The following is a 23618-nucleotide window of genomic DNA, read 5'->3' on the forward strand; positions in this document are numbered from 1 at the left end:
GGAACGGAAACTTTACCTTATAAAGGGGTACTCCCCTGCTCAGCTACCTTCCCTCCTGTCTCAGGGCCATATTAAACATAATGTGTGATCTCTACAGATGTCTCTACAGCCACTGGGAGGCTTCTTTTCACATCACAACTTGTTAAGAACAAGTACATGAGTCAGGACTATGTTTATGCTTTTTTTGTGTGTGCAAAAACAACCCCCCCCCCCAAAAAAAAAGAGAACCGCCTTATACTTTATAGAAGAAAGCGAAGCCTGTATTTACAAGCTTCTCCCCCTTTTATTTTGAAGGGAGCGGTTCCACAACAAAAAGCGCTACTTAAAAACACACATTCAAAGCATCTAAATTGGAATACAAAATTATAGGACATCATATTGTGCCGATGCAGTGCGTAGAGATTCCCTGGTGTCTTAAGAAAATTGCTTTTAATTGTGATTAACTGTGGTGAATAAAAGGTACAATGAACATAACATTGTAAGGTGGTTGTATAATATTAGTAATGCATCTTTGTGTGTGTGTATAATTTATTTATATTTATTGTGTGTGTGTGTATGTATATATCACACACACACAAAGATGTATTACTAATATTAATAACAATAATATTATAATACAATTACAATTCTAATAATTTGTTTCAGTTCTGTTTTTAGATTTCTGATTGGTTCTACAATGTTCCCTCTAATACTTGTTGTTTTTTTGCCTGCTGAGCGGAGCAGTTGACATCTTGAGTAGAATATACCTGCTGTAATCTTAAAATGCAACAATTCAAAATAAACCACACCATGCAAAACTCAAATCACTCCTCTATATGAATAATCTCTAAAGGAGTGGACTGCTTTGAACAAAAATATATATGGAACACATGCAAATATTTGTGACATGGTGGAAAATATTGACTGAAGTTTATTCAGACTCAGACGACTAGAAACTCAGACGACTAGAGAGGCAATGGTGGCGTGCTCAAAAAGAAGCGACTAGAACATCTTATAGAGAGTTTATGAGGTCCTATGAGATGGCAGCCAAAGCCGCAAAGAAAACATACTTTGCAGCTAAGATTGCGTCTGCAATTTCGTGCCCAGCATAATTGTTCAATACAATTCAGACTTTTACAACGCTGCCGCAAGGCAGACCAAATTCTAAGGAATTGGAGATCGGTTGTGAGGCTTTTGCGAATTTCTTTGCAGATAAGATCGTATCGCTCCGCCACGACCTCCCCGCCACATTGGAGACGGTATGCGAACCTGAGGCCCTGTGCCTGTCTTCTGATCGTGTTCTGGATTGTTTCAGTGTTCTCAGCCTAGATCCTCTTGACTGCACACCCTACAACTTGGATCTGGACCCTTGCCCCTCCTGGCTTATTAAAGCTTGCCAGAGGGAGTTCAGATATCCTGTATGGGATATCGTGAATAGATCCCTGATGGAAGGGCGTTTTCCAGCACCTCTTAAAGAGGCGGTGGTCTGCCCTCTCCTGAAAAAATCAACAATAGATCTGGCCGAATTGGCACACTATCGGCCGGTCTCGAATTTACCCTTTTGGGGTAAAATTATTGAGAGGGCAGTGGCGCTGCAGTTACAGAGTTTTCTGGAGGATGCTTCCGTTCTCGACCCCCATCAGTCCGGCTTTCTCCTGGGCCATGGGGCGGAGACAGTGCTGGTTGCTTTGGTGGATGACCTTCAGTGGCATCTGGACTGAGGCGGCTCGGCGGTGCTGATGTTGTTAGACCTATCGGCAGTATTCGATACGGTCGACCATCGGTTGCTGACTTGCCATCTCGTCGATGCGTGGATTCAGGGGCTGGCCTTACAATGGCTTTCCTCTTTCCTTGATGGTCGGGGATGAAGGGTGGCAATTGGGGGTGAACTGTCCTGGAGACACACACTTGATTGCGGGGTGCTTCAGGAGGTGGTGCTTTCCCCGATGTTGTTCAACATCTACATGCGCCCCCTTGCCCAGATTGCCCGGAGGTATGGGTTGGGTTGTCACCAGTATGCTGATGACACCCAGCTCTATCTACTCATGGATGGCTGGCCTGACTGTGTCCCAGAAAATCTGGACCTGGCGTTACAAGCCATGGCTAGATGGCTTAGGCTGAGTAGATTGAAACTAAATCCAGTGAAGACAGAAGTTTTTTGCTTGGGTTGACGTGGCCCGGGAAGGGAAATTCCCCTACCAGCCTTTGACGGTGTGCCACTGACAGTGGCACACATGCTCAAGAGATTGGGGGTACTATTGGAGCCTGCTCTGAGAATGGAGGCCCAAATAGCAGCCACTGCTAAGTCCGCATTCTTTCATCTTAGGTGGGCGAGGCAGCTGGCCCCTTTCCTGGAGCATGGCGATCTGGCAACAGTAATCCATGCAATGGTCACCTTGAGGTTGAACTACTGTAATGCCCTCTACATGGGGCTGCCCCTGTGCTGAACCCGGAAGTTGCAGCTAGTGCAGAATGCCACCGCCTGGCTGTTATTAGGGCTCCCCAGGTGGGAGCACATTCAGCCGGGGTTCCGGGGACTGCACTGGCTGCCAATAACATACCGAGTTCGGTACAAGGTGCTGGTTATCACCTTTAAAGCCCTATATGGCCTAGGACCTGCCTACCTTAGGGACCATCTCTCCCCACATGTTCCCCAGTGAGTGCTTAGATCTGGTTTGCAAAATCTGCTAGTAATCCCCGGGCCAAAGGAGACCCGTCTGAAGTCAACCAGGGATAGGGCCTTTTCGATTACAGCCCCCTGCTGGTGGAACCAGCTACCGGAAGAGGTGAGGGCCTTGCGGAACCTTGGGCAGTTCCGCAAGGCCTGTAAGTCCTCTTCCGGTTGGCATATAACTGACTGGTGTCTAAAAACTACAAAGGAAGGTTGTAGAATAGCACCACACTGTTAGATCATTTTGTTTTATTGTTTTAGCTGTTGTAAATTATTTAATGTATTTTAATATTTATTAATCTTATTGTTAGAATTCCATGTTGTAAGCCGCCCTGAGCCCGCCTCGGTGGGGAGGGCGGGATATAAATAGAATAAATAAATAAATTATTGTATTATTTTTTCCCCCACTCTGGGTTGTTTTCTTAGGGTGTTATTGGATAAATTTTAAATCCTTATAATTTATTATTGATAATTCAGCCTAAATTTTATCGTGATCCATAATTTTACTGTTGTATTGAATGTTTTATTGAGGTGTTTTTCTATTAAGTCTAGTTAGTTGCTATGGCATTTTGTTACTAATGAACTAAAGCTTGATCGATTATTGTATTAATTGTTTATGTATGCAGCAAGTTTAAGAGATTATGGGTTTGTAGTAGATATTTGCCCGGGGCTCTCCCAGTAGTAATGTACGGCTGTGAGAGTTGGACCATAAGGAAGGCCAAGTGCAGGAGAATAGATGGTTTTGAGAAGTGGTGCTGGAGAAGAATCTTGAGAGTCCCTTGGACTGCAGGAAGATCAAATCAGTCAGTCCTAAGGGAAATCAACCCAGACTGTTCCCTGGAAGGTCAGATGCTAAAGCTGAAGCTCAAATCCTTTGGCCACCAAATGAGAAGGGAGCACTCACTGGAGAAGACCCTGATGCTGGGAAATACAGAAGGCAAAAGAAGAAGGGGACGGCAAAAGATGAGATGGCTGGACAGCGTTACTGATGTAATTTGAGCAGACTTTGGAGGATGGTAGAAGTCAGGAGGGCCTGGCGTGACTTTGTCCATGGGGTCGCAAAGAGTCGGACTCGACTGTGCGACTGAACATCAACAACAAAAGTAGATATTTACCTTTTGTAGTATTTATCACACACTAATAAATATAAGTTATTTAGAGATATAGCAGGAAGAAATTGAGATATAGAAAGAGATATAGAAACAGAGATCTAGCAGGAAGAAATGGGAGTGGGTGGGGGAATAAGAGAAACGGACAAGGAACAGGCCACCAGTGACAGACAGAAGCAAGATCAGAAAGAAGCAGAGAGTGAAGAAACCAGACCTCAGATTCAACAGGAGCTCACAGGAGTACAGCTCCTGAACCTTTTTGAGGACTCCCCCTCTTTCTCCTCACCTACCCCCCTGTCCATTGAATAGTAGGTGCAGCTGCATAACAATCCCTGGATTAGGAGAGCAGCCAGCCAGCCACCAGGGGCTTTGCCACGCCCCAAGCAGCCCTCATTAACCCCCGGAAAAGTCTGTGCCACCCTTTCTCCACTTCTTATGTGATTTTGGGTGGCAGGTGGCTTGGTGGCCTTTTGACTGGGGGGAGGGCTATCCAGGAGAGCCCTGAGCGAGCAAGGCCCGCTTGGGCTGGCTGGTCTCTAGCCAGCCCAAGCAGGCCTCACTTGCCCGGGGCTCTCCTTTCTTGCATTGGTTTGCTTTTGGCTGAGGGTGGGGTTGGCATATGCTAATAAGTTATGCCAGTGAGCTCCACCACCTATTTTTCTACAAAACGACCCCTGAAGAAAACTATGCAGAAGCATGGCATTCATCAAGGGAGTCCAGGAGGGATGGGACAGAGATGGCTATCGTACTTCGTTTGTGCTAGTAAGCGTGTTTTCCTGGACTTTTCGGACTGACAGTGAGTTTGTAACATACAAGGGCGCAGGGCTTTTTTTTTTAAAGCAGGAACACAGTTATGGCTGGCTTATCACCAGGGGTGTGGCCTAATATGCAAATGAGTCCCTTCTGGGCTTTTTCTACCAAAAAGCCTTGTGTGAAACAAATGGTGATGTCAGGGGATGTGGTCTGATATGCAAATGAGTTCCTGTTGGGCTTTTTCTACCAAACAAGCCCTGGAAAGGCACCTTCAGCAAACCTCCCTCTGTCACGGAAAGCTGCGTGCTTCTTTAATGGCTTTCCCCTTGCATGTTACAGTCTTCATATTCTGTTGTTTTCTTTATCTGTGATTATTTATGGGATGGGGAAGTTGTTACCTATGAGCATACCCCACAGCTAACAACACATGTCAGTTTTATTCCAAGGGTTTGTCACACCCACAGATTGCTTAGTCTTCCTCTTGCAACTTTTGCAATGTCATACCCATTTCTGGTATCATACATGTAGACAGTGATTGAGACTGATGTTCCAAATAGGGTTGCCAGGCCCGACTCAAGAAATATCTGGGAACTTTGGAGGTGGAGCCAGGAACAGGGGTGTGGCAAGCATGGTTGAACTCCAAAGATAGTTCTGGCTATCACATTTAAAGGGACTGCATGCCTTTTAAATGTCTTCCCTCCATTTGGAAATAATGAAGGATGGGGCACCTTCTTTTGGGGCTCATAGAATCGGACCCCCTGGTCCAATGTTTTTGAAACTTGGGGGGTGTTTTGAGGAGAGGCACCAGATGCTTTGCTGGAAATTTGGTGTATCTATCTCAAAAAAAAAAAAACCCAGCCACCCCTGAGCCGCCTATACCCACAGACTGACTCTCCATTATACCCCATATAGTCTTCATAGGGTATAATGGAGTGCCCAGCAGACATTTCCCTCCCCCCACTTTCAAATGACCCTGAAGTGGAGGGATGGCCTCCAAACCAGGGGATTCCTTGTCCCCAACTGGGGATGGTCAACTCTAGTTGCAAAAAAGTTATAAGCCTAATGAAGGAAGTGAAAGCTGTCCTTATGCAATGTTGACAGTTGTTGGAGATTGATCCATTAACCAGGGAAGTCCTGTGCTCATTGTATAGACAAGGCAAATTGTATTGCTCTTATGGCAGTGAAGCCTATGTAGGGTGACCATAATGTCTGAAGGCCAGCCAGGAACAACGGGGGGGGGGGGAGGCAGGGGTGCGCGCGTGTGGAGCGTGCGCCGCCGGAAACAGGAAGTGACGTCACTTCCGGTGACGTCATGCCACCACCGGAAACAGGAAGTGGCATCACTTCCTGTGACATCATTTTCCCCGCGTCACCTGCCGGAAACGGGAAGTGACGTCACTTCCGGTGACGTCATGCCACCACCGGAAACAGGAAGTGGCATCACTTCCTGTGACATCATTTTCCCCGCGTCACCTGCCGGAAACGGGAAGTGACATCACTTCCTGTGACATCATTTCCCCCAAATGACATCATTTCCCCCAAATGCCACTGCCGGAAACAGGAAGTGACTTCACAGCACTTCCTGTGACGTCCCCAAAAATCCCCCAAATATCACCGCCGGAAACAATTTTGTTCTCAAATCCTGTATATACTTCATCAGTATATGGGATAAGGCACTTTCTCAACTGTGCTGCATAATGCAGCCTATTTATTTTGTCCTGTTGGCTCTGTTGGCTCTATCTGCGCCACCTTCATCACTTTCGGGGTGTGGATCCCCCAGTGGGGTGGTCTCCCGACTCCCTCCGCTGACTGTTTCTGATAGCCCTGCGCCCCCTCTTTCATTTGATATGTGTCCCGTGCGGGTGCCACCCTCCTGCCGGGAGATGCCGCAAAATGAGCCCCCTTGAGGCTTATGGCGGCAGGGCTCGGGGGAAGCGAGCTAGACTGCTGTTCTTTTGAGGGGTTATAGAGTGTTTCGAGCCCGTCCCTGTGGCATCGGTCCCATCGTTGTGGGACCCAGGGGGCCGGCGCAGCGGCACGCCGAAGCAGCCTGTCACTAATAACACAGGTCGAGATGCAGGACAGGAACCTGGAAGTGACCGACAGGCTGCTTCAGTGAAATCTCAAATGATAAAATGGGCAATTAATGTAAATAAAGAAATAAAGATGGAATCTTGGGAATATCTGTGGAAAAATTCCATGAAACGCGCAACATGTCATAGTATTAAAGAGAACTGTTTTAAGATGATGTATAGATGGTATATGACTCCAAAAAAATTAGCAAAGATGAACAATAAGATGCCAGATAGGTGCTGGAAATGTAAAAAGCATGAAGGTTCTTTCTACCATATGTGGTGGACTTGTGAAAGAGCTAAAATGTTTTGGCAAATGATTCAACAAGAGATATCTAAGATCCTGGGATATGAATTCAATAAAGAGGCAGAGACTTTTCTGCTGGGATTACAAATGGAAAAATTTCCAAAAGAAGATAGAACATTAATATGGTACTTGCTCTCAGCTGCTAGGACATTGTATGCGCAGTTGTGGAAGCAAGAAAAAATACCAGAAAAATGGGACTGGATTATGAAAGTTATGTCATGGAGTGAAATGGACAAATTAACAAGAAAATTAAGAGACTGTGATTTAGAACTTTTTAACCAAGAGTGGAAGAAATTCAGAAGATATGTAGAGAAAGAGTGGAAAATAAAAGGACATTGGACAATTTTTGAGGATTAAGATTTTTAAGATAACAATATAACTCTTGAAGGGGGTTCTTCTTCCCTATGTTTCTTTTTTGTTTCGTTTTTTTTCTTGATAGTTAAGGGTACCTTTAATATCTGTTTTTTTAAAGAAAATAACACTGGCGGGGGTCAAGTAATTGGGGGAGGGGTGGGAGAAAGTAAGATGTGGGGTAGAATGATGGTCTTTTTCTTAATATATATTAAGCTTTTTATAAGTTGTAGTTATAGTTCTACTACCATATGTTACTAATAAAATTGTTTATTCACATAAGAACATAAGAGAAGCCCTGTTGGATCAGGCCAGTGGCCCATCCAGTCCAACACTCTGCGTCACATAAGAACATAGGAGAAGCCCTGTTGGATCAGGCCAGTGGCCCATCCAGTCCAACACTCTGTGTCACACTTAAGAACATAAGAGAAGCCCTGTTGGATCAGGCCAGTGGCCCATCCAGTCCAACACTCTGCGTCACATAAGAACATAAGAGAAGCCCTGTTGGATCAGGCCAGTGGCCCATCCAGTCCAACACTCTGTGTCACATAAGAACATAAGGAAGGAAGGAAGGAAGGAAGGAAGGAAGGAAGGAAGGAAGGAAGGAAGGAAGGAAGGAAGGAAGGGAGGGAGGGAGGGAGAAAGGGAGGGAGAAAGGGAGGGAGGGAAGAAGGGAAGAAAGAAAGGAAGGAAGGAAGGAGGGAGGAAGGAAGGAAGGAGGGAAGGAAGGAAGGAAGAAAGGAAGGAAGGAAGGAAGGAAGGAGGGAGGGAAGAAAGGAAGGCCACCCCCAACCGCCAGCCCCCCCCGCTTTCGGCCCCCTTACCTACGGCGGTGGCGAGTCCGGCGGTGGCGGCGGAGAGGCCTTTCCGATGCCCTCCCGGGCCTCCGCCAGCATGGGGGGTGGTGGTAGAGGCCGGGGAAGCGTCGGAAAGGCCCGCGGGGGTCGCTGGAGGGCCTCCAGCGACCCCCGCGGGCCTTTCCGACGCCCTCCCGGGCGGAGGAGGACAGGGGGTGGGGGTTTCGAGCCCCGGGAAGCGTCGGAAAGGCCCGCGGGGGTCGCTGGAGGGCCTCCAGCGACCACCGCGGGCCTTTCCGACGCCCTCCCGGGCCTCCGCCGCCACCGCCGGGCCCCGTGCGCGGGCGGGGAAGGCGGCGAGTGAGGGAGGGAGCGTCCCTGCGCGTGCGCAGGGCGATCTGCGCACGCGCAGGGTCGCTCCCTCCCTCACTCGCCGCCTTCCCCGCCCGGGCGCGCGGCCCCCGGCTCTCTGGCTGGCTAAACCGGGACCTCAAAATGGTCCCGGTATACCCAGCCCGGGAACCGGGAATTGGGGGCCAGATCCGGGAAAGTCCCGGGAGACCGGGACGGTCTGGCCACCCTAAGCCTATGTCACCTGTTGACTAAGGGTATGCAAAAAAGTTTCACTATCTGTATTCCTGAATGCTCCTAAATATCAGGATTGGTATTGTATTGGTATTCAGGTAAATATTCAGGGAACTTGAATTTATTTGACTCCATTATGCCCTGTGGGGACGGTCCCCATAGGGTATAATGGAGAATTTCACTCATCGAGTTATGCCATGGCTGTTTTGGGTGTGGCTATTTGGTAGCCAGATCAGATTGGCTAATCTGTATTCAGCTGAATAAATACCAGGAAAACATCGATAATGTTTATTTATTTATTTACTCAGGGTATATCAAGTGCACATCTCTACTGTTGACTGGTCTAGTGATAGCACTGGATGTCCCCACTACTCTGGAAACAAATCAAAGGTTTACATTCAAATTTCTGTAAGAAAGAAAAAGCAGAATAAAATTTAGAGGTTTCGGAGCTTTGCTCCTATGAGCTCCTGCCCAAAATGAGGCCTGATTTGAAGAAAGGTCGGATGAGAGAACCAGTTATCTGAACGAAAGGCCTGGAAACGTCTCTTTCTTCCGTCACTTCAGTAGTGTGACTTGGCAGTCTTCATGAGGCAGTGAGGGGGGAAACAAGCTGAAGTGTTGAATTTTATGTGATGATACTTGGTGGCGTGCTTCCATCTCTAGATAATTAACTGCATATTAATAAAACGTATGCTCGTTTTAATGCACCACTTTACTATATTTTAAACCCTATTATTTACTTATCTTTTGCCCACCTTTTTCTTAGAAATTCTGTTTCTCCAAGTTTGCCTGTTTCGAGGGTGATTATCTTTCCCTTTCTGAGAATTAATTTTATTTTTCTTGTCCATCTGCTGCTAACGTCACATTATCAAGAGAGTACTCTGATCCACCCTGGGTGGGGCTCTGTCAGATGATTTTCTGCCTCTATACTTCAGATTCTTACAGTCACTTTTGTGTGTTATGTGGCGGCCAGGAAATTACCTTTGCCTTTCGTTTTTTGTACCATGGGCACCTTGTTTTGAATGTGCTGCTGCGTAGTAAAGTCAGAGGCTTAATGACATCCTTCATAACCCAATCTTCAGATAGTTCTGTAAGTCACTATCTCACCATACTTTGCAGTTAAAGGCTTGGATCCACCAAAACATTTTCCCATGCCACTCGCCTTCTGTGTTGTTAGACATAGCATATCCTGAGCCATTTTCCTCTTTGCTGAAGATGTACACGCAATTTCTGAGGTGTACACTCTGAGGTGTAGGTAGGGAAATGCTAAGCAGAACTGTGCTCAGGGCTGGCCCTGCCACTAAGCAAACTAGGCAATTGCCTAGGGTGCCAACCTTCTGTGCGCATCAAATTGGGTGCCCCCATGTGACTCGGTGATGTTATCAGTGTGTGTGGGGGGGGCGGGGACCAGAAGTTAGCCTTGCCTAGCTGCCAGACACCCTGACCAATGTTCCCTCTAAGCTGCAGAGTCTTGTGAGCACCTGGCATTAAAGTTGTGAGTTACTGCATAAATTAGTGTGCTCTGGGGTCATCCTTCCTGAGCTAAGACAAAAATGTGTGAGCTAGAGGCTATAAATCTGCGAGCTAACTCGCTAACTTTGAGGGAGCAAAGCTCCGAAACCTCTAAATTTTATTCTGCTTTATAAATCTCACGCTAACTCAGCTTTGAGGGAGCACTGACTCTGACTGCACTTGGCCCACTTACATTTCTGCTCACATATCATCGGATCCACGTCAAGGTGCTGAAGAGCACGACAGAACTTACATTCTGTGTGTACTGTGGAAGAACTTGGGAGAAAATACTGAAGAAAGAATGAGAGAGCTTTTTATGTTGGATTCTGGCACTTGGCTGATGCATTTGCAGCATGTTGTTCATGCTGTTAAGAGTGTTTTGAGTACATCAGGATTCAAAATCTCTTAATGTCTGCTGTTTGCCATTCCCGGTCCAGCTATCCATACTCTTTTGATCGAACCATCTGAAGTCAAGTCACAGTCAACTTATGGTAACCCCATAGGGTTTTCAAGGCCAGGGATGTTCAGAGGTGGCTTGCCGTTGCCTGCCTCTGCATATGAACCTTTGACTTTCTTGGTGGTCTCCCAGCCAAATACTAACCTGGGCCAACCCTGCTTATCTTCTGAGATCTGACAAGATTGGACTACAGGTTAGGGCTGTTGATAAATCACTGTGTATTAATAAAATTTATACTCATTTTAATGTACCACAACTATATTTTAAAACCCTATTATTATTGTCCTCCTTTGGTGTCTAAATAGTGTTTCCCAAGTTTGCCTGTTCTAAGGATCTTTACATAAGAACATAAGAGAAGCCATGTTGGATCAGGCCAATGGCTCATCCAGTCCAACACTCCCAGTGCCATCAGGAGGTCCACCAGTGGGGCTAGAAGCCCTCCCACTGTGCCCCCCTCCCCCCAGCACCAAGAATACAGAGCATCACTGCCCCAGACAAAGAGTTCCAACAATATGCTGTGGCTAATAGCTACTGATGGACCTCTGCTCCATATGCTTATCCAATCCCCTCTTGAAGCTGTCTATGTTTGTAGCCGCCACCACCTCCTGTGGCAGTGAATTCCATGAGTGAAGGGCAGGATATAAATTCAGTATCATTATCATCTTCTTGATACAGCAGCCTATATGGTTCTACGTGTCTTTCCATTTCTTTGAAATAATTTTAATTTTGGAAGACCTCTTCCTAGAGGCTTGGGAAGACGGGTGTTGATTTGGCTTTTGTTCCCGTACTTGCCTTTTCTGTGAGGTTTAGCCTTTTAATCTTCATTCCAAACCTGTAGTCAATATTAAGCATATATAACTATGATCTCTCACTTGTATCCTTTGCTAGCATTGTTTCTGTTGGCTCTTCATTTATTTTGTTTTTGTTTCCCCTCCACCTGATTTAGACTGGCTAGGGTCAGAGACCTGTCTGATTGTTTACTCCTTAAGCTCTTTAAAGTGCTGTACAAACTGATGGGACTGGGTAGTCTATTGCGATAGAGGGAAGTGAGTGTAAATGACTAAGGAATAGTTACAACTAGCATATCTTTAGCAGCCCTAGCATATCCAGCTGTTAGGCCCTAAAATCCATGTTAATCCATGTTAAAATCCATGAGAGCCAGTTTGGTTTTATGGTTAAGTGCGCGGACTCTTATCTGGGAAAAGCGGGTTTAATTCCCCACTCCTCCACTTGCAGCTGCCGGAATGGTCTTGGGTCAGCCATAGCTCTCCCAGAGCTGTCCTCGAAAGAGCAGCTTCTGTAAGAGCTTTCTCAGCCCCACCTACTTCACAGGGTGTCTGTTGTGGGGAAGGAAGGTAAAGGAGATTGTGAGCCACTCTGAGATTCAGAGTGAAGGGCAGGGTATAAATCCAATATCATCTTCTTCTTCTTGATACAGCAGCCTATATGGTTGCCAAATTTCACCTGTTGTTAACTATCTTCCTCCCGCTGATTCATCAGGTCCTGGATTCGGGACGGCTGAAAGAATTTGACGAGCCATACATCTTGCTACAAGATACGGAGAGCCTGTTTTACAAGATGGTTCAACAAGTGGGTAAGGCTGAAGCCACATCACTGGTGGAAACAGCAAAACAGGCAAGGCATTTCCCTCCTTTCTTCTTTCCCCCTCTCCACAAAATGTTATAATTAAGTCTTGTCTCAATGGTTTATTTTTCACAAGTTAGCACATTCAGTATTGCAGAATGCCCTGTCTTTTCCACTATAGTTAACAGCACTCATTGCTTCTCAGTTCTAAACCCTTGTTTTTCAGGGCTTTATTACTGGGATTTGGAATAATATATACCCAGAGTTTGCAAATGACATGCTTCATTGGCTGTAAACAACTGTGCAGGGGATTGTTTGTTTTCATAAATGTGGGGAGATAATACCCACTGTGCTCCTAAACATACTCTGGTACAGTGCATACGTCGCCCCACCGCTGCATTACATACTGTAGTTAGAAGTGAAGTGAGGCTTTACTGTGATCCTCAAGGTCTTGCTTTGGACTACCAAATTTGCTGCTTATGCATGAGCAAATGCGGGGTGGGGGGGATGACATATTTACTTGTTGGCTGCGGGCATATAAACAATGCTAAAATATAATACTTTTTAAAAACACTGAATATGTTGCATTCCAACTCAGAAGATACATATACACAGGGCTTTTTTTTTTGTAGCAGGAACTCTTTTGCATATTAGGCCACACTCCCCTGATGTAGTCAGTCCTCTAAGAGCTTACAGGGCTCTTCTTACAGGACCTACTGTAAGCTCCAGGAGGATTGGCTACATCAGGTGTATGTGGCCTAATATGCAAAGGAGTTCCTGCTACAAAAAAGCCCTGCATATACAAATAATCCCATTTCCATCAACTTCCATTAAAATACTTGTTTGCAATAATGTTTACTAGCCCTCAGCCCCATGCACACATATAGATTCTCATGCATGCAGCAGTCCTAGAACAAGCGGTATTAGTAAAATTACTTCTTGTTGTCTACTTGTGCAAAGAGAAAGTGATTGTATCCCCACTGTGTTTTCTGCATGCTCAAGACATAGCACAGGTACAGTCTTAAAAGCAAATTAAGTAAAATCCATGCAAAACCATCTGATGTATATTCTGATGCTTCAAGTGTGCTCTGTTATTTTGTTAAAAGTTACATTTCAGGGCCATGCAGCTACAGACGTTGCACTACTGCCAGCGGCGTCACTAGGGCGGGGCCAGGGGGGCCATCGGCCCTCCCCCAGAGCATTCTCATTGGTCCCAGTTTGCAGAAGGCCGGGCCGAGGAGCGAATGTCAAAGGTGCAAACGTAAAGCGTGCTCTTGTCTCTTAACAAACATCGTACCCCTATTTAGGATTTAAGTAGCGTTATGCATTTGCATTCTTTTTTTTTTAGAACAGTTTTCAATATATATCGTAACCCACCCGCAGTCTTCTGGATACGCTAGGGGGGGGATTATTGAATCTAAATGCAATATCATATTTTCAGGGGGGGAAACCCTCCGGAGACGCTGCTAACAACTTTGCACGCTGCTTTCTCTTCCCCCCCACTCCCTCCTTGCTCCCGCTCCCTGCGAGGACTTGCACCGGCTCTGTGTTGGGGAGCGCCAGCTCCCGCAGGCTGCTGCTGCTGCACGAACAGTGCACGGAGAGAAAGGAAGCGGATCAGCTCCACACCGGTCCCAAAGGCGAAAAGGAAACTGAGGAGGGCCGGAACCAGCAACAAGAAGGGCAGAGGGGGTGACGCAGCCCTCCAAAAGGGGTGATGCCCAATGGGGGGGGGGTGACTTGAATCAGTTACACCCCAGGGTGCAACCCACCCTAGTGACGCCTCTGACTACTGCTTGAGCATGCATTACAGTCAGTGTTCCCTGTAAGCTGTGTCAGCGTGAGCTAGATCACAGTTTTTTAGCCTCTGGCTCACATGTTTTTGTCTTAGCTCTGGAAAAATGGCCCCAAGCTAAGTTAAGCATTAGCTTCCAACTTTAAAGCCAGTAGCTCACAAAGTAGAATTTTTGTTCCCGAGACCACATCTTAGAGGAAGCATGAAATAACATTTTTCTTTCCCCCTTTTGCATTGTTGAATCCATCCCATACTTCTGTACCATCTTCAACCTGAAAGAACAAAAACAAAGTGCCTCTCTGTGGAAGGGACTTATTTGTCACAGGAGTGTGGCTGATAACCTCTCAACTGCTTCATTCAGGGTTCTGAGTAATAGAAATAATAGTAGAAGTTGTTGAACAGTGGTGCAGCTCTTTGCAGGATGGTGTGGAATCTCTTCCATTGAAGGCTATCCCAAGAGTAAAGATGGACACCTGGGGTGAAGTCAGAGGTAGAATTCTAGCAGGAGCTCCTTTGCATATTAGGCCATACAAACCTGATGCAGCCAATCCTCCTGGAGCTTACAGTAGGCCCTGTACTAAGAGCCCTGTAAGCTCTTGGAGGATTGGCTACATCAGGGGTGTGTGGCCTGATATGCAAAGGAGCTCCTGCTAGAATTCTACCCCTGGGTGAAGTATGTATAGCACTTAGTGGTTTGGCTAGCTTCAAGTCCGGTAACACTTTAGAGACCCAACAAGATTTTGTGAAGGTGAGCTTCTAACAGTCAAAAGCCTCCCAAATCTGGTCTCAGAGGTGCACCTGAACTCAAATATGGCTGTTCTACTGCAGACCAACATGGCTACCCATTGAAATTGCTTTCTGGTTTAGTGCTGGAAAGCAGAATTAGGGGGGGAAGAACCCTCCCGTGGCTTGCTTTGAATCTGAGCATATGCAGCAAAAATTTAGATTTTCAGCTATGGCAAGTAACTTCTTCTAGAAAGTTTCATCAGTTTATTATTGTGGTGGAATGTCCCTGTTTCTGTGCAGTGGAAGATCCTTCTAGCATATATCAGGGCCTTTCTGTATCTTACAGTGTTAGACTTGGGCACAAGGAAAATGCTTTTTTCCCTCCTCTCTGAGAAGCTTTCAATGATATGGTTGAAAAGCTGCTGCTGCTGCTGCTTTCATGATGTCCTAGAGTAAAGTAGCAGTTTTATAATAAAGGAGGCTCACTTTTACAACCTATGTTAAAAAAATGTTTTGATGGCATGCCACATTTCTAAGAACGTAACAAAATGATTTGAGAGATACAGAGATCTGTCTCTTTTCCTCTTTGCTTCATAATCTCTCTCTCTATAAAAGACAAGCCGTGTAGCCAGTGATTCACCTAGCCTTGCATTGGCTGAGCTATGTGTCACTCCGTCTTAACAGAGAGCAACCCCACCCTCCAGCCCCAGGACAGATGAGGATTGGGACACTTGGGAAGCTGCCTTCATTGATGACTCACTTTTCCCTCAGTGGCAGTTCCAAGGCTACCATACTATTCCAAATTTTGTTCTGTCAGTAAAAGGCAGGGGGAAGAATTTCTAGGCCTATTTTGGCCTTTGAGGGATGACTCATTGGGGCCAGTTCTGACTAGGGTTGCCAGCTCCAGATCAGTGGGAAATTCCTGGAGATTTTGTGGTTGGAGTCTAAGGAAGCCAGAATTTGGGGAGGGGAGAGGCCTTTGCTGAATATAATGCCATAGGGTTCACCCTCTAAAGCAGTTATTTTATCTGGGGGAGGGGGGGAGAGATCTGTTGACTGGAGTTCAGTTGTGATACTAGGAGATATTCAGGCTCCAGCTGGAGGTTGGCTACCCTAGCTTGGCAGCACCCTCTGGGTAACTTGAGGCCACTAGACTGGCATGTCTTAACTAGGCTTGGCTGCTTGCTACTGTTCAGCAGCAGCTCCCTATGCCAGTGTGGCGTAGCAGTTAGCACTTCACACCAGAGTCTGCCAGATCTAGGTGCTTGCTGTGAAAGCTGACTGCTGATTTTGGACCAGTAAAAACCTCCAAAGGAAGTTTAGAATACTAAGGGAACAATAGTTAAAAACATCAATAGTTATTGACAACAGTGCATGTTTATTACAAAAACATATAAAAACCTTGTAGGGGACTCAAATGAAGCCTCATGAAATGCGCATGACTGATACATGCTGATGTTACACTGGCCCTGATAAGGGAATTTTACTCTTAGGACCTAAACTGGAAAGTGCATATTTACAATATTATTTGCTGTATAGGCAATTGCTGCTGACATAAGGCCAGACACATTTTTGGCCTTCAAAAAATTGTGTCAGTTCTTTCCATATTGGAACATTCCATTTTGGTCCTATTTTAAATGGTTTATTGATTTATAAGTGTAACTGGGACTTTGTTGTATTTTGACCTCTGAAGAAGGCCTCTGTAGGCTGAAACACATCAGGTTATATATGTATCTTTCATGTGCATTTGTCACTTTAATGATTTTATGAGGCTTCATTTGGGCCATACAAGGTTTTTATATGTTTTTTGTAATAAACACGTGTACTTTTGTCTATAACTATTGATGTTTTTAACCTTTGGCCCCCTTAGTATTCTAAACTTCCTTTACAGGTTTTTGCTTTTTTGGTTTAGTTTCTCTTTCCCTTTTTTTTGTGGTTGATTTTGGACCAGACGCAGGCTTTCAGCCTACCTCACAGTGGGAGAGGAAAATGATGTCAGCTGCTTTGTTCCCCATTGTGGAGAAAGACTGTCCTTTTCTTAGGTAGAGGCTGCAGGGAGAGAGGGAGGAGATGGAAAGTTGAAGTCAGATCACTTCCCCTACAGAAAACAGCCACCTTGAGGTACATACTCTGTGGTATAACATAACACAACCATGCCAAGCCAAAAAAGACAGATCATACCACAAGCATACACTGCTGCTAAATGCCACAAGACCAAATACAACAGGAAAAGGCAGCAACTATGCACTGCAGACAAAAGGAATGCTAGGCTTCAGCATCTGCAGGATTGTCATCATATTATGCTGTTGCAGAGAACTGAGAGTATGAGAGTGCCAGTTTATATACTGTCCTGCTGATGTCCTCAACCAAATGCCCGGCAGAACATGTCTGCCTTGCATGCCCTGCAAAAAGACAACAGATCCCCCAGGGCACAGATGTTCTCTGGCAGAGAGTTCTATCAGGTGGGGGCCAGGGCCAAAAAAGCCTAGTTGAGGACAGCCCAATCTCTCTCAGGCTGGGGGGCCACTAGGAGGTTCTTGGTTTTTTTTTTTAATTTATTCATTCATTTATTTATATTTTTATTTATATTCTGCCCTTTCCCAGACGTGCTCAGGGCAGATTACATCCAAGTGAAACCAATCAAATACAATAAAACCAATAAAATGCAATTAAAAACAAAACAACACAACACATTACTATACTATATAACAAAGGCGGGTGGGCTCATAGTGCAGGTTGGAGTATAGGCGGTGGTCCAGATATAATAGTTCAGATGACGAATCACTGTGGGGAGGATAGCTGATGGTAAAGGCAATGAGGAGAAGGACGCCCGCTTGCCTCAACCGAAGGCCTGGCGGAGCAGCTCCCATTTTACAGACCCTATGGAAAGGTAGCAAATCCGGTAGGGCCCATATCTCTACAGGGAGCTGATTCAACCTGGTCGAGGCAAGATGGACGTCCTTTGGGCCAGGGATGGCCAAAAGATGTTGGTTGGCAGATCACAGCAACCTTCGGGGCTTATTTCCTGAGCGTGATGCTTATTCAGGGGCATACTAAGAGAGGCGGTCCCGAAAGTATGTGGGTCCCTCCCCCCATGACCCTGTTTCTCAATGTTATGTAGGCTTTCCGTACCAACAGCCCTTTAAACATAAATCTCATTGGTGCAATCTTCACCCTCTCTTTGAGCTGGAAGAACAGAATAAACCAAGTCTCCGATACAAATATTATCTGAACTTCAGATTCTAGCCCAGTTTAGCCCAAGCTCATTAGAGCTTGGAAGGTATGCAGTGTCAGCTTGGACAGGAGACAACTAAGGATGACTGGGGTTGCTGTATGGAGAAAGTCAGTGGCAAACCACCTCTCCTCACCTGTTGTCTGGAACTCCCCGTGGATGGGGTCACCGTGAATCATTTGCAACTCAACCTCATGTTCTTCTTGTCCTTAAAAGTCCACTTTAGGTCTCTAAATTTTCCGTGCACTGAATCCAAAGTTACGTTTAAAATGGGGACCACCGGTCTTGTTTTGTATTACAGCTCCTTTGCGGCTGGCAGATATTCATCCTAAGCAGGGGTGGAATTTTAGCAGGAGCTCCTTTGCATGTTAGGCCACACCCCCTGATGTAGCCAATCCTCCAAGAGCTTACAAAAAAGAGCTTTCTAAGCTCTTAGAGGATTGGCTACATCAGGGGTGTGTGGCCTAATATGCAAAGGAGCTCCTGCTAGAATTCCACCACTGATCCTATGAACAGATGAAGCTGCCTTATACTGAATCAGACCCTCAGTCCATCAAAGTCAGTATTGTCTCCTCAGACTGGCAGCGGCTCTCCAGGGTCTCAAGCTGAGGTTTTTCACACCTATTTGCCTGGACCCTTTTTTTGGAGATGACAGGGATTGAACCTGGGACCTTCTGCTTCCCAAGCAGATGCTCTACCACTGAGCCACCGTCCCATCCCCTAAGAACCTTTGCTCTGCATCAGGGGTGTGTGGCCTAATATGCAAAGGAGCTCCTGCTAGAATTCCACCACTGATCCTAAGAACCTTTCCTCTGTGTTCAGATGCATCGGTAGAAATATGTCAGTTGGACAGCTACAAACCCAAGCTCAGACAGACTTGGGAGCCCCTGCCAGAAAATGTTACCCTTATCTGACTCTAAAGGGAATTTTGAAACTGCTTTGGTTTACATGGGATAGTGGTTATGCCGAAAAGTTATGCCAGTCCCATTGCATATGTGTTAGGAGTCTGCTGGATTGTGGCCCTTGTCTATGAGAATGACGTATTATCCAAGTAAGTACTTTGGTGGGAGCATCTCCCAGTGATGGAAAAATTACTGGAAATGGTTTTGCCCTTTATTTCCAGGGCAGCATAAATATTAGGCCCAACTTATGACATATGTCGGCCTTGGGGAAGATAGTGTATTTTCTCTCTCTCTGTGTATGTTTTTTTTAAGGACTCAAACAAAACTTTTCACATTCTTCTTTGGGGAAAAAATACATTTTGAAGTCCTTTTTCACCCAAACACATTTTTCGATAAGAGCACACAAGCCTTGACATTATTTCATTTTGTTACACGCATCTGTCAAGGAACAGAGATATGATACAGCTCCTAAAAACTGATGATTGTGGAACAGTGAAACTTGACAGCATTTCATTTCCTTTATGTTCTGATTATACATTTATCAGGGAACCTGTATCTCTTTGGCAGTTGAGCTAGAAATTGGTAGAATTCAAGAACTCAAAGGGCCTCGGTAAAGAACTGTCCTATTATTTGGTATCATCTTACATTTTTGAGAAGTTGCTTGGTGGAGCCATTGTTCCTGCTTTCCCTTTCCCCTTTCATTATTGTGGCACCCTATCCCCAGATCACATTTCTATATACGGCTCTATGACTCCTCCACAGCGCAAATTAAACGCCGGGATATTTTGTACGTACATCCTGAAGGTTCAATGGCTGTCAATCATAGTTTGTAAAATGCAGGGGATTACAACCTTGATATTAACATCCAAATCCATTGTGCTCATTTTTATGTGTTGAAATGAAAAGCCCCGTTGGCAGACACTAGGTTTCGAAGCTGCTTTTTTTGTCACCCTGTTTTTAATTTATCTCCATTTCTGAGCAGGTAAAAGGATTTTATTTATCAGTTTAATGTCAAGTGATAAAGTTATCCGTTGATCTGAATTATTAGCACTTTGAGTGGGACAGCAGACCCATATGTTGATATTGTCTGGCTTTGTTGCAAATGAGTAGGAGACCAGAAAGTAATTTTTAAAACTGTTTTTTTTTGGGGGGGGAGGGAATAATTCTGGATGGGGAGCCATGCTTGTGGGTAGCAGCAAAATAAAACTGGAGTCCCGAGGCACTTTAAAGTCAGACAAATTCTAGCATAAACTTTTGTGATTTAGAGCTCATTTCATCAGATACACAAAGTATCCATAGTAGTTATATATACTAAAAGTTAAGAGCCCTGTGGTGCAGAGTGGTAAAGCTGCAGTACTACAGTCCTAAGCTCTGCTCATGACTTGAGTTCAGTCCCGGCGGAAGCTGGGTTCAGGTAGCCAGCTCAGGGTTGACCCAGCCTTCCATCCTTCCAAGGTCAGTAAAATGAGTACCCAGCTTGCTGGGGGGAAAGTGCAGATGACTGGGGATGGCAATGGCAAACCACCCTGTAAAAAGTCTGCCGTGAAAAGGTTGCAAAAGCAACATCACCCCAGTGTCAGAAATGACTGGTGCTTGCACAGGGGACTACCTTTTGATACTAAAAGTTAACAAGCAATGTATCAATAACTGCTGTGGATGTACATTGCACGCATCTGATGAAGTGAGGTCTGACTCACAAAACCTTAACGTTTGGTGGAGTAAATTGTTTTAGACTTTAAGGAACAACTGAACTGCTGTTTGATATAGGGAAAATAGGAACGCTTCAGAAATCCTTGTGGTAAACTTTTTCTTTTCCTAAAGAAGATTTGTAATGCGTACTTGATTCACAATCTTTAGAATAATCTGTATTATAAAATTATCATGAGAACTTTTTTTCTCTCTCTCTACCAGGTTTATTTCAAAAAGCATTACCCTAAAGTTATTCCACATGATCAAGCAGTCGCCAATTCATCAGCTGACATTTCTCCAGGACTAATTATTTTTGAGACTGCACTATGATCTATACAACAACAGAGGATTTTTTTTTTTAAAGAAGAAGAATGGAATAATAATATAACGCAAACCAGATGTTGCTAATAATTGAAAAGACTTTTTACACTTGATAGATAATCGCTGTATTGGAAATATTTTTCATGACTCGTTCCTTTCATTTGAATGCGTAATAGTTGAATGTTTTTTTAAAAAACGTGATAGATTTTTACTAATGACTGGCTGATCCCATGGATTAGTCTCAGCAAGCAGTTTTCCCTACAGAATCAGACTCCATATTTTATATTGGACAAGCGAATATCAGGGCGACCAGATTTGCCTTGCTTGTTATCGACGTGCCTTGAAATGGGGAAGTTGCGGAGCTACAGCGTAAATGTCCTTTGCCCCAGTTGAGTCCTCCTTACGATACAGCTGTTTTATGTGGGCAGCTGGGGAATGTTGCCAAACAGCTGTGTCCCCGGTTGCTGCAGCATCGGCCTCTGCATTGGGCCTGAGATCAGGCTTGGCTAGTGGCACCCCATAAACCTGCTTCGGTTGTCCCAAAGGCTCAGACAGTGAAGAAGTCCCGCATGCCTTGTAACCTGTTCTACTGCCTTTGGCCCGCAGGCCATGTGTTGTGGCCCGTCTCTTGTGTTTCAGCCTTCAACCTTGGACTGCCTTGAAGAAAGCTCTCAAGTGCCTGGCAGGCCTCGTTCTGCTTGGTGGGCCTGTATCTTCTGTGTAGGCCTGTTGTGAAGGAGCGAGGCCCCTGCATACTTCATTTGATTGTAACACTGCCTGGAGGCATGTGTTTGAATCACAGGTTCCCAGGGTGCCTTGTACTCGGGAATGTGCGGTCCACTTTCTCAGGATAGAAATGAAGAGCGTGTTTTTCTAAGGCTGTGAGTAGGAGCAAACCGAAGGGAAGCATAAATGGCTGCATCCTGACCAATACATGGCTCTAAATTCTCAGCGGCGTTCACAATACGTTTATGGCAATGCTTTTCAAAGCTGATTTACAAACTGGCTAGTTCCAGAAATGAGCAGAGCCACATTTTATTTTTATTTTATTTTTTATCTGGGAGGGGAATTCTAAACATTTGTGCCTTCAATTCGTGCTTTTAACTTGTTTAGATTTGGGGACTAGACAACTGAATAGAAAGACATGAAGGAATGACTTTCAGGCTCATATACGCAACATAATGCCGCTGGTCGTAAAGGAGTGTCACCAGCGGCAGTTCGGCTTTCTTGGTTGAATCAGTGCTTCCAGAGGTGAGAAGCAAGAGATGTACGCCTTCACCTGGCATATTTGCAGAGGCTGGGTGAACTGCTTGACCAAACAGTGACTCGGCACTGCATTTCTGTGACTAGAAGCTTGTTGCATCCGTCCCTTGAACTGTTGTCATTGCTAGTGACATGCAAGGGTAGAATTCTAGCAGAAGTGCATATTAGGCCACACCCCCTGATGTAGCCGATCCTCCAAGAGCTTACAAAAAAGAGCCTTGTAAGCTCTTGGATGATTGGTGGCCTAATACGCAAAGGAGCTCCTACTAGAATTCCACCCCTGGTGGCATGGATCTGACTTCCCGCTACATCTGTTCCTCATTGGAATGGAGGAACCATGTGAGCAGGGGGAATGTTGTGGACAGGGCTTTTTTTGTAGCAGGAACTCCTTTGCATATTAGGCCACATACCCCTGATGTAGCCAATCCTCCTGGAGCTTACAGTAGGCCTTGTAAGAAGAATCCTGTAAGCTCGTGTAGGATTGGCTACATCAGGGGTGTGTGGCCTAATATGCAAAGGAGTTACAAAAAACAAAAAAAAAAAGCTCTGGTTGTGGAAGGTCTGGATGGGTCGGGGGGGACTGTACGATTCCTCAGTGGTTCTCACCCAACCCGAATACGTGGTTCTGCCTGACCTATGTTAAGCCACAAGAAAGAATAGCCCATGCCAGAACCAATGAGGTCTGAATTCATTCACTGTGATATCCAGAGAAGCATTAGAGTCAAACAGACCTTGGTGTAAAAAAAAAAAAAAGTTAATGTACATGCTTCTATGTTGAACATTGGACCAGAAAGAAGTCACGTATGGGATTATTCATGTTTTGTGAAGCTGTTGGTTCACAGACTGTTAAAATGTATTTCCACATGTGTCTTTCTTTTTAGCAAGCATTGCATCAGAATGTTTTGCCAACCTAAACTCTTTGAAATGAAAGTTCTCAGTGCATTGTATAGGTTTGTTCTGTGTGCCTTACTGCACTGCGAGCCAAACTTATTTAAATAAATCAGGTTTTGAGCCCTCGGTGTGGTTTTGTTTTATTAAAAGTTACATCACATTTTTGTGCAGTTCCTTGTCTGTGGATAGAATTACCCATGATGTTTTGCGCCACTGAAGAAAGAAAGTCCAATATAAACCCAACAGCCATTTCGTGAAACGTTTCTCAGGACCCAACTGAGTATCTTACTGAAAGCATCAATATTCATGTCCGCTGCACAACCAGGACAAAAGTTGTACCCTGGGCTTTTTTTGTAGCAGGAACTTCTCTGCATATTGGGCCACACCCCTGTTATGTAGCCAATCTTCCAAGAACTTATAGGGCTCTTATTACAGGGCCTACTGTAAGCTCATGGAGGATTGGCTACATCAGGGGTGTGTGGCCTAATATGCAAAGGAGTTCCTGCTACAAAAAAAGCCCTGGTTGTACCTAATAGGCAGCCACATTGCGCTGATTTCTTGACGAGCATATATCAGCGGTGCAAGTCATCCTGTTTGTATTGGCAGCCTTTAGGCTTTTTAG

At 45.2% G+C, this 23618-nt stretch overlaps 1 protein-coding gene across 1 annotated transcript in view; it reads left to right on the forward strand.

Annotated features, from left to right (window-relative positions):
* ABCC4 (ATP binding cassette subfamily C member 4) overlaps positions 1-20877 on the forward strand; it is a 232981-nt gene extending 212104 nt beyond the window's left edge. Inside the window, exons 30-31 of the mRNA XM_060233613.1 lie at positions 12094-12228; positions 20744-20877. Coding sequence (XP_060089596.1) covers positions 12094-12228; positions 20744-20851 — 243 coding nt within the window. The 3' untranslated portion in view covers positions 20852-20877. The remainder of the gene's footprint in view (positions 1-12093; positions 12229-20743) is intronic.
* Positions 20878-23618: the final 2741 nt, after the last annotated feature.

The sequence above is a fragment of the Heteronotia binoei genome, chromosome 3 (genome assembly GCF_032191835.1).
Source record: "Heteronotia binoei isolate CCM8104 ecotype False Entrance Well chromosome 3, APGP_CSIRO_Hbin_v1, whole genome shotgun sequence".
Classification (NCBI taxonomy): Eukaryota; Metazoa; Chordata; class Lepidosauria; order Squamata; family Gekkonidae; genus Heteronotia; species Heteronotia binoei.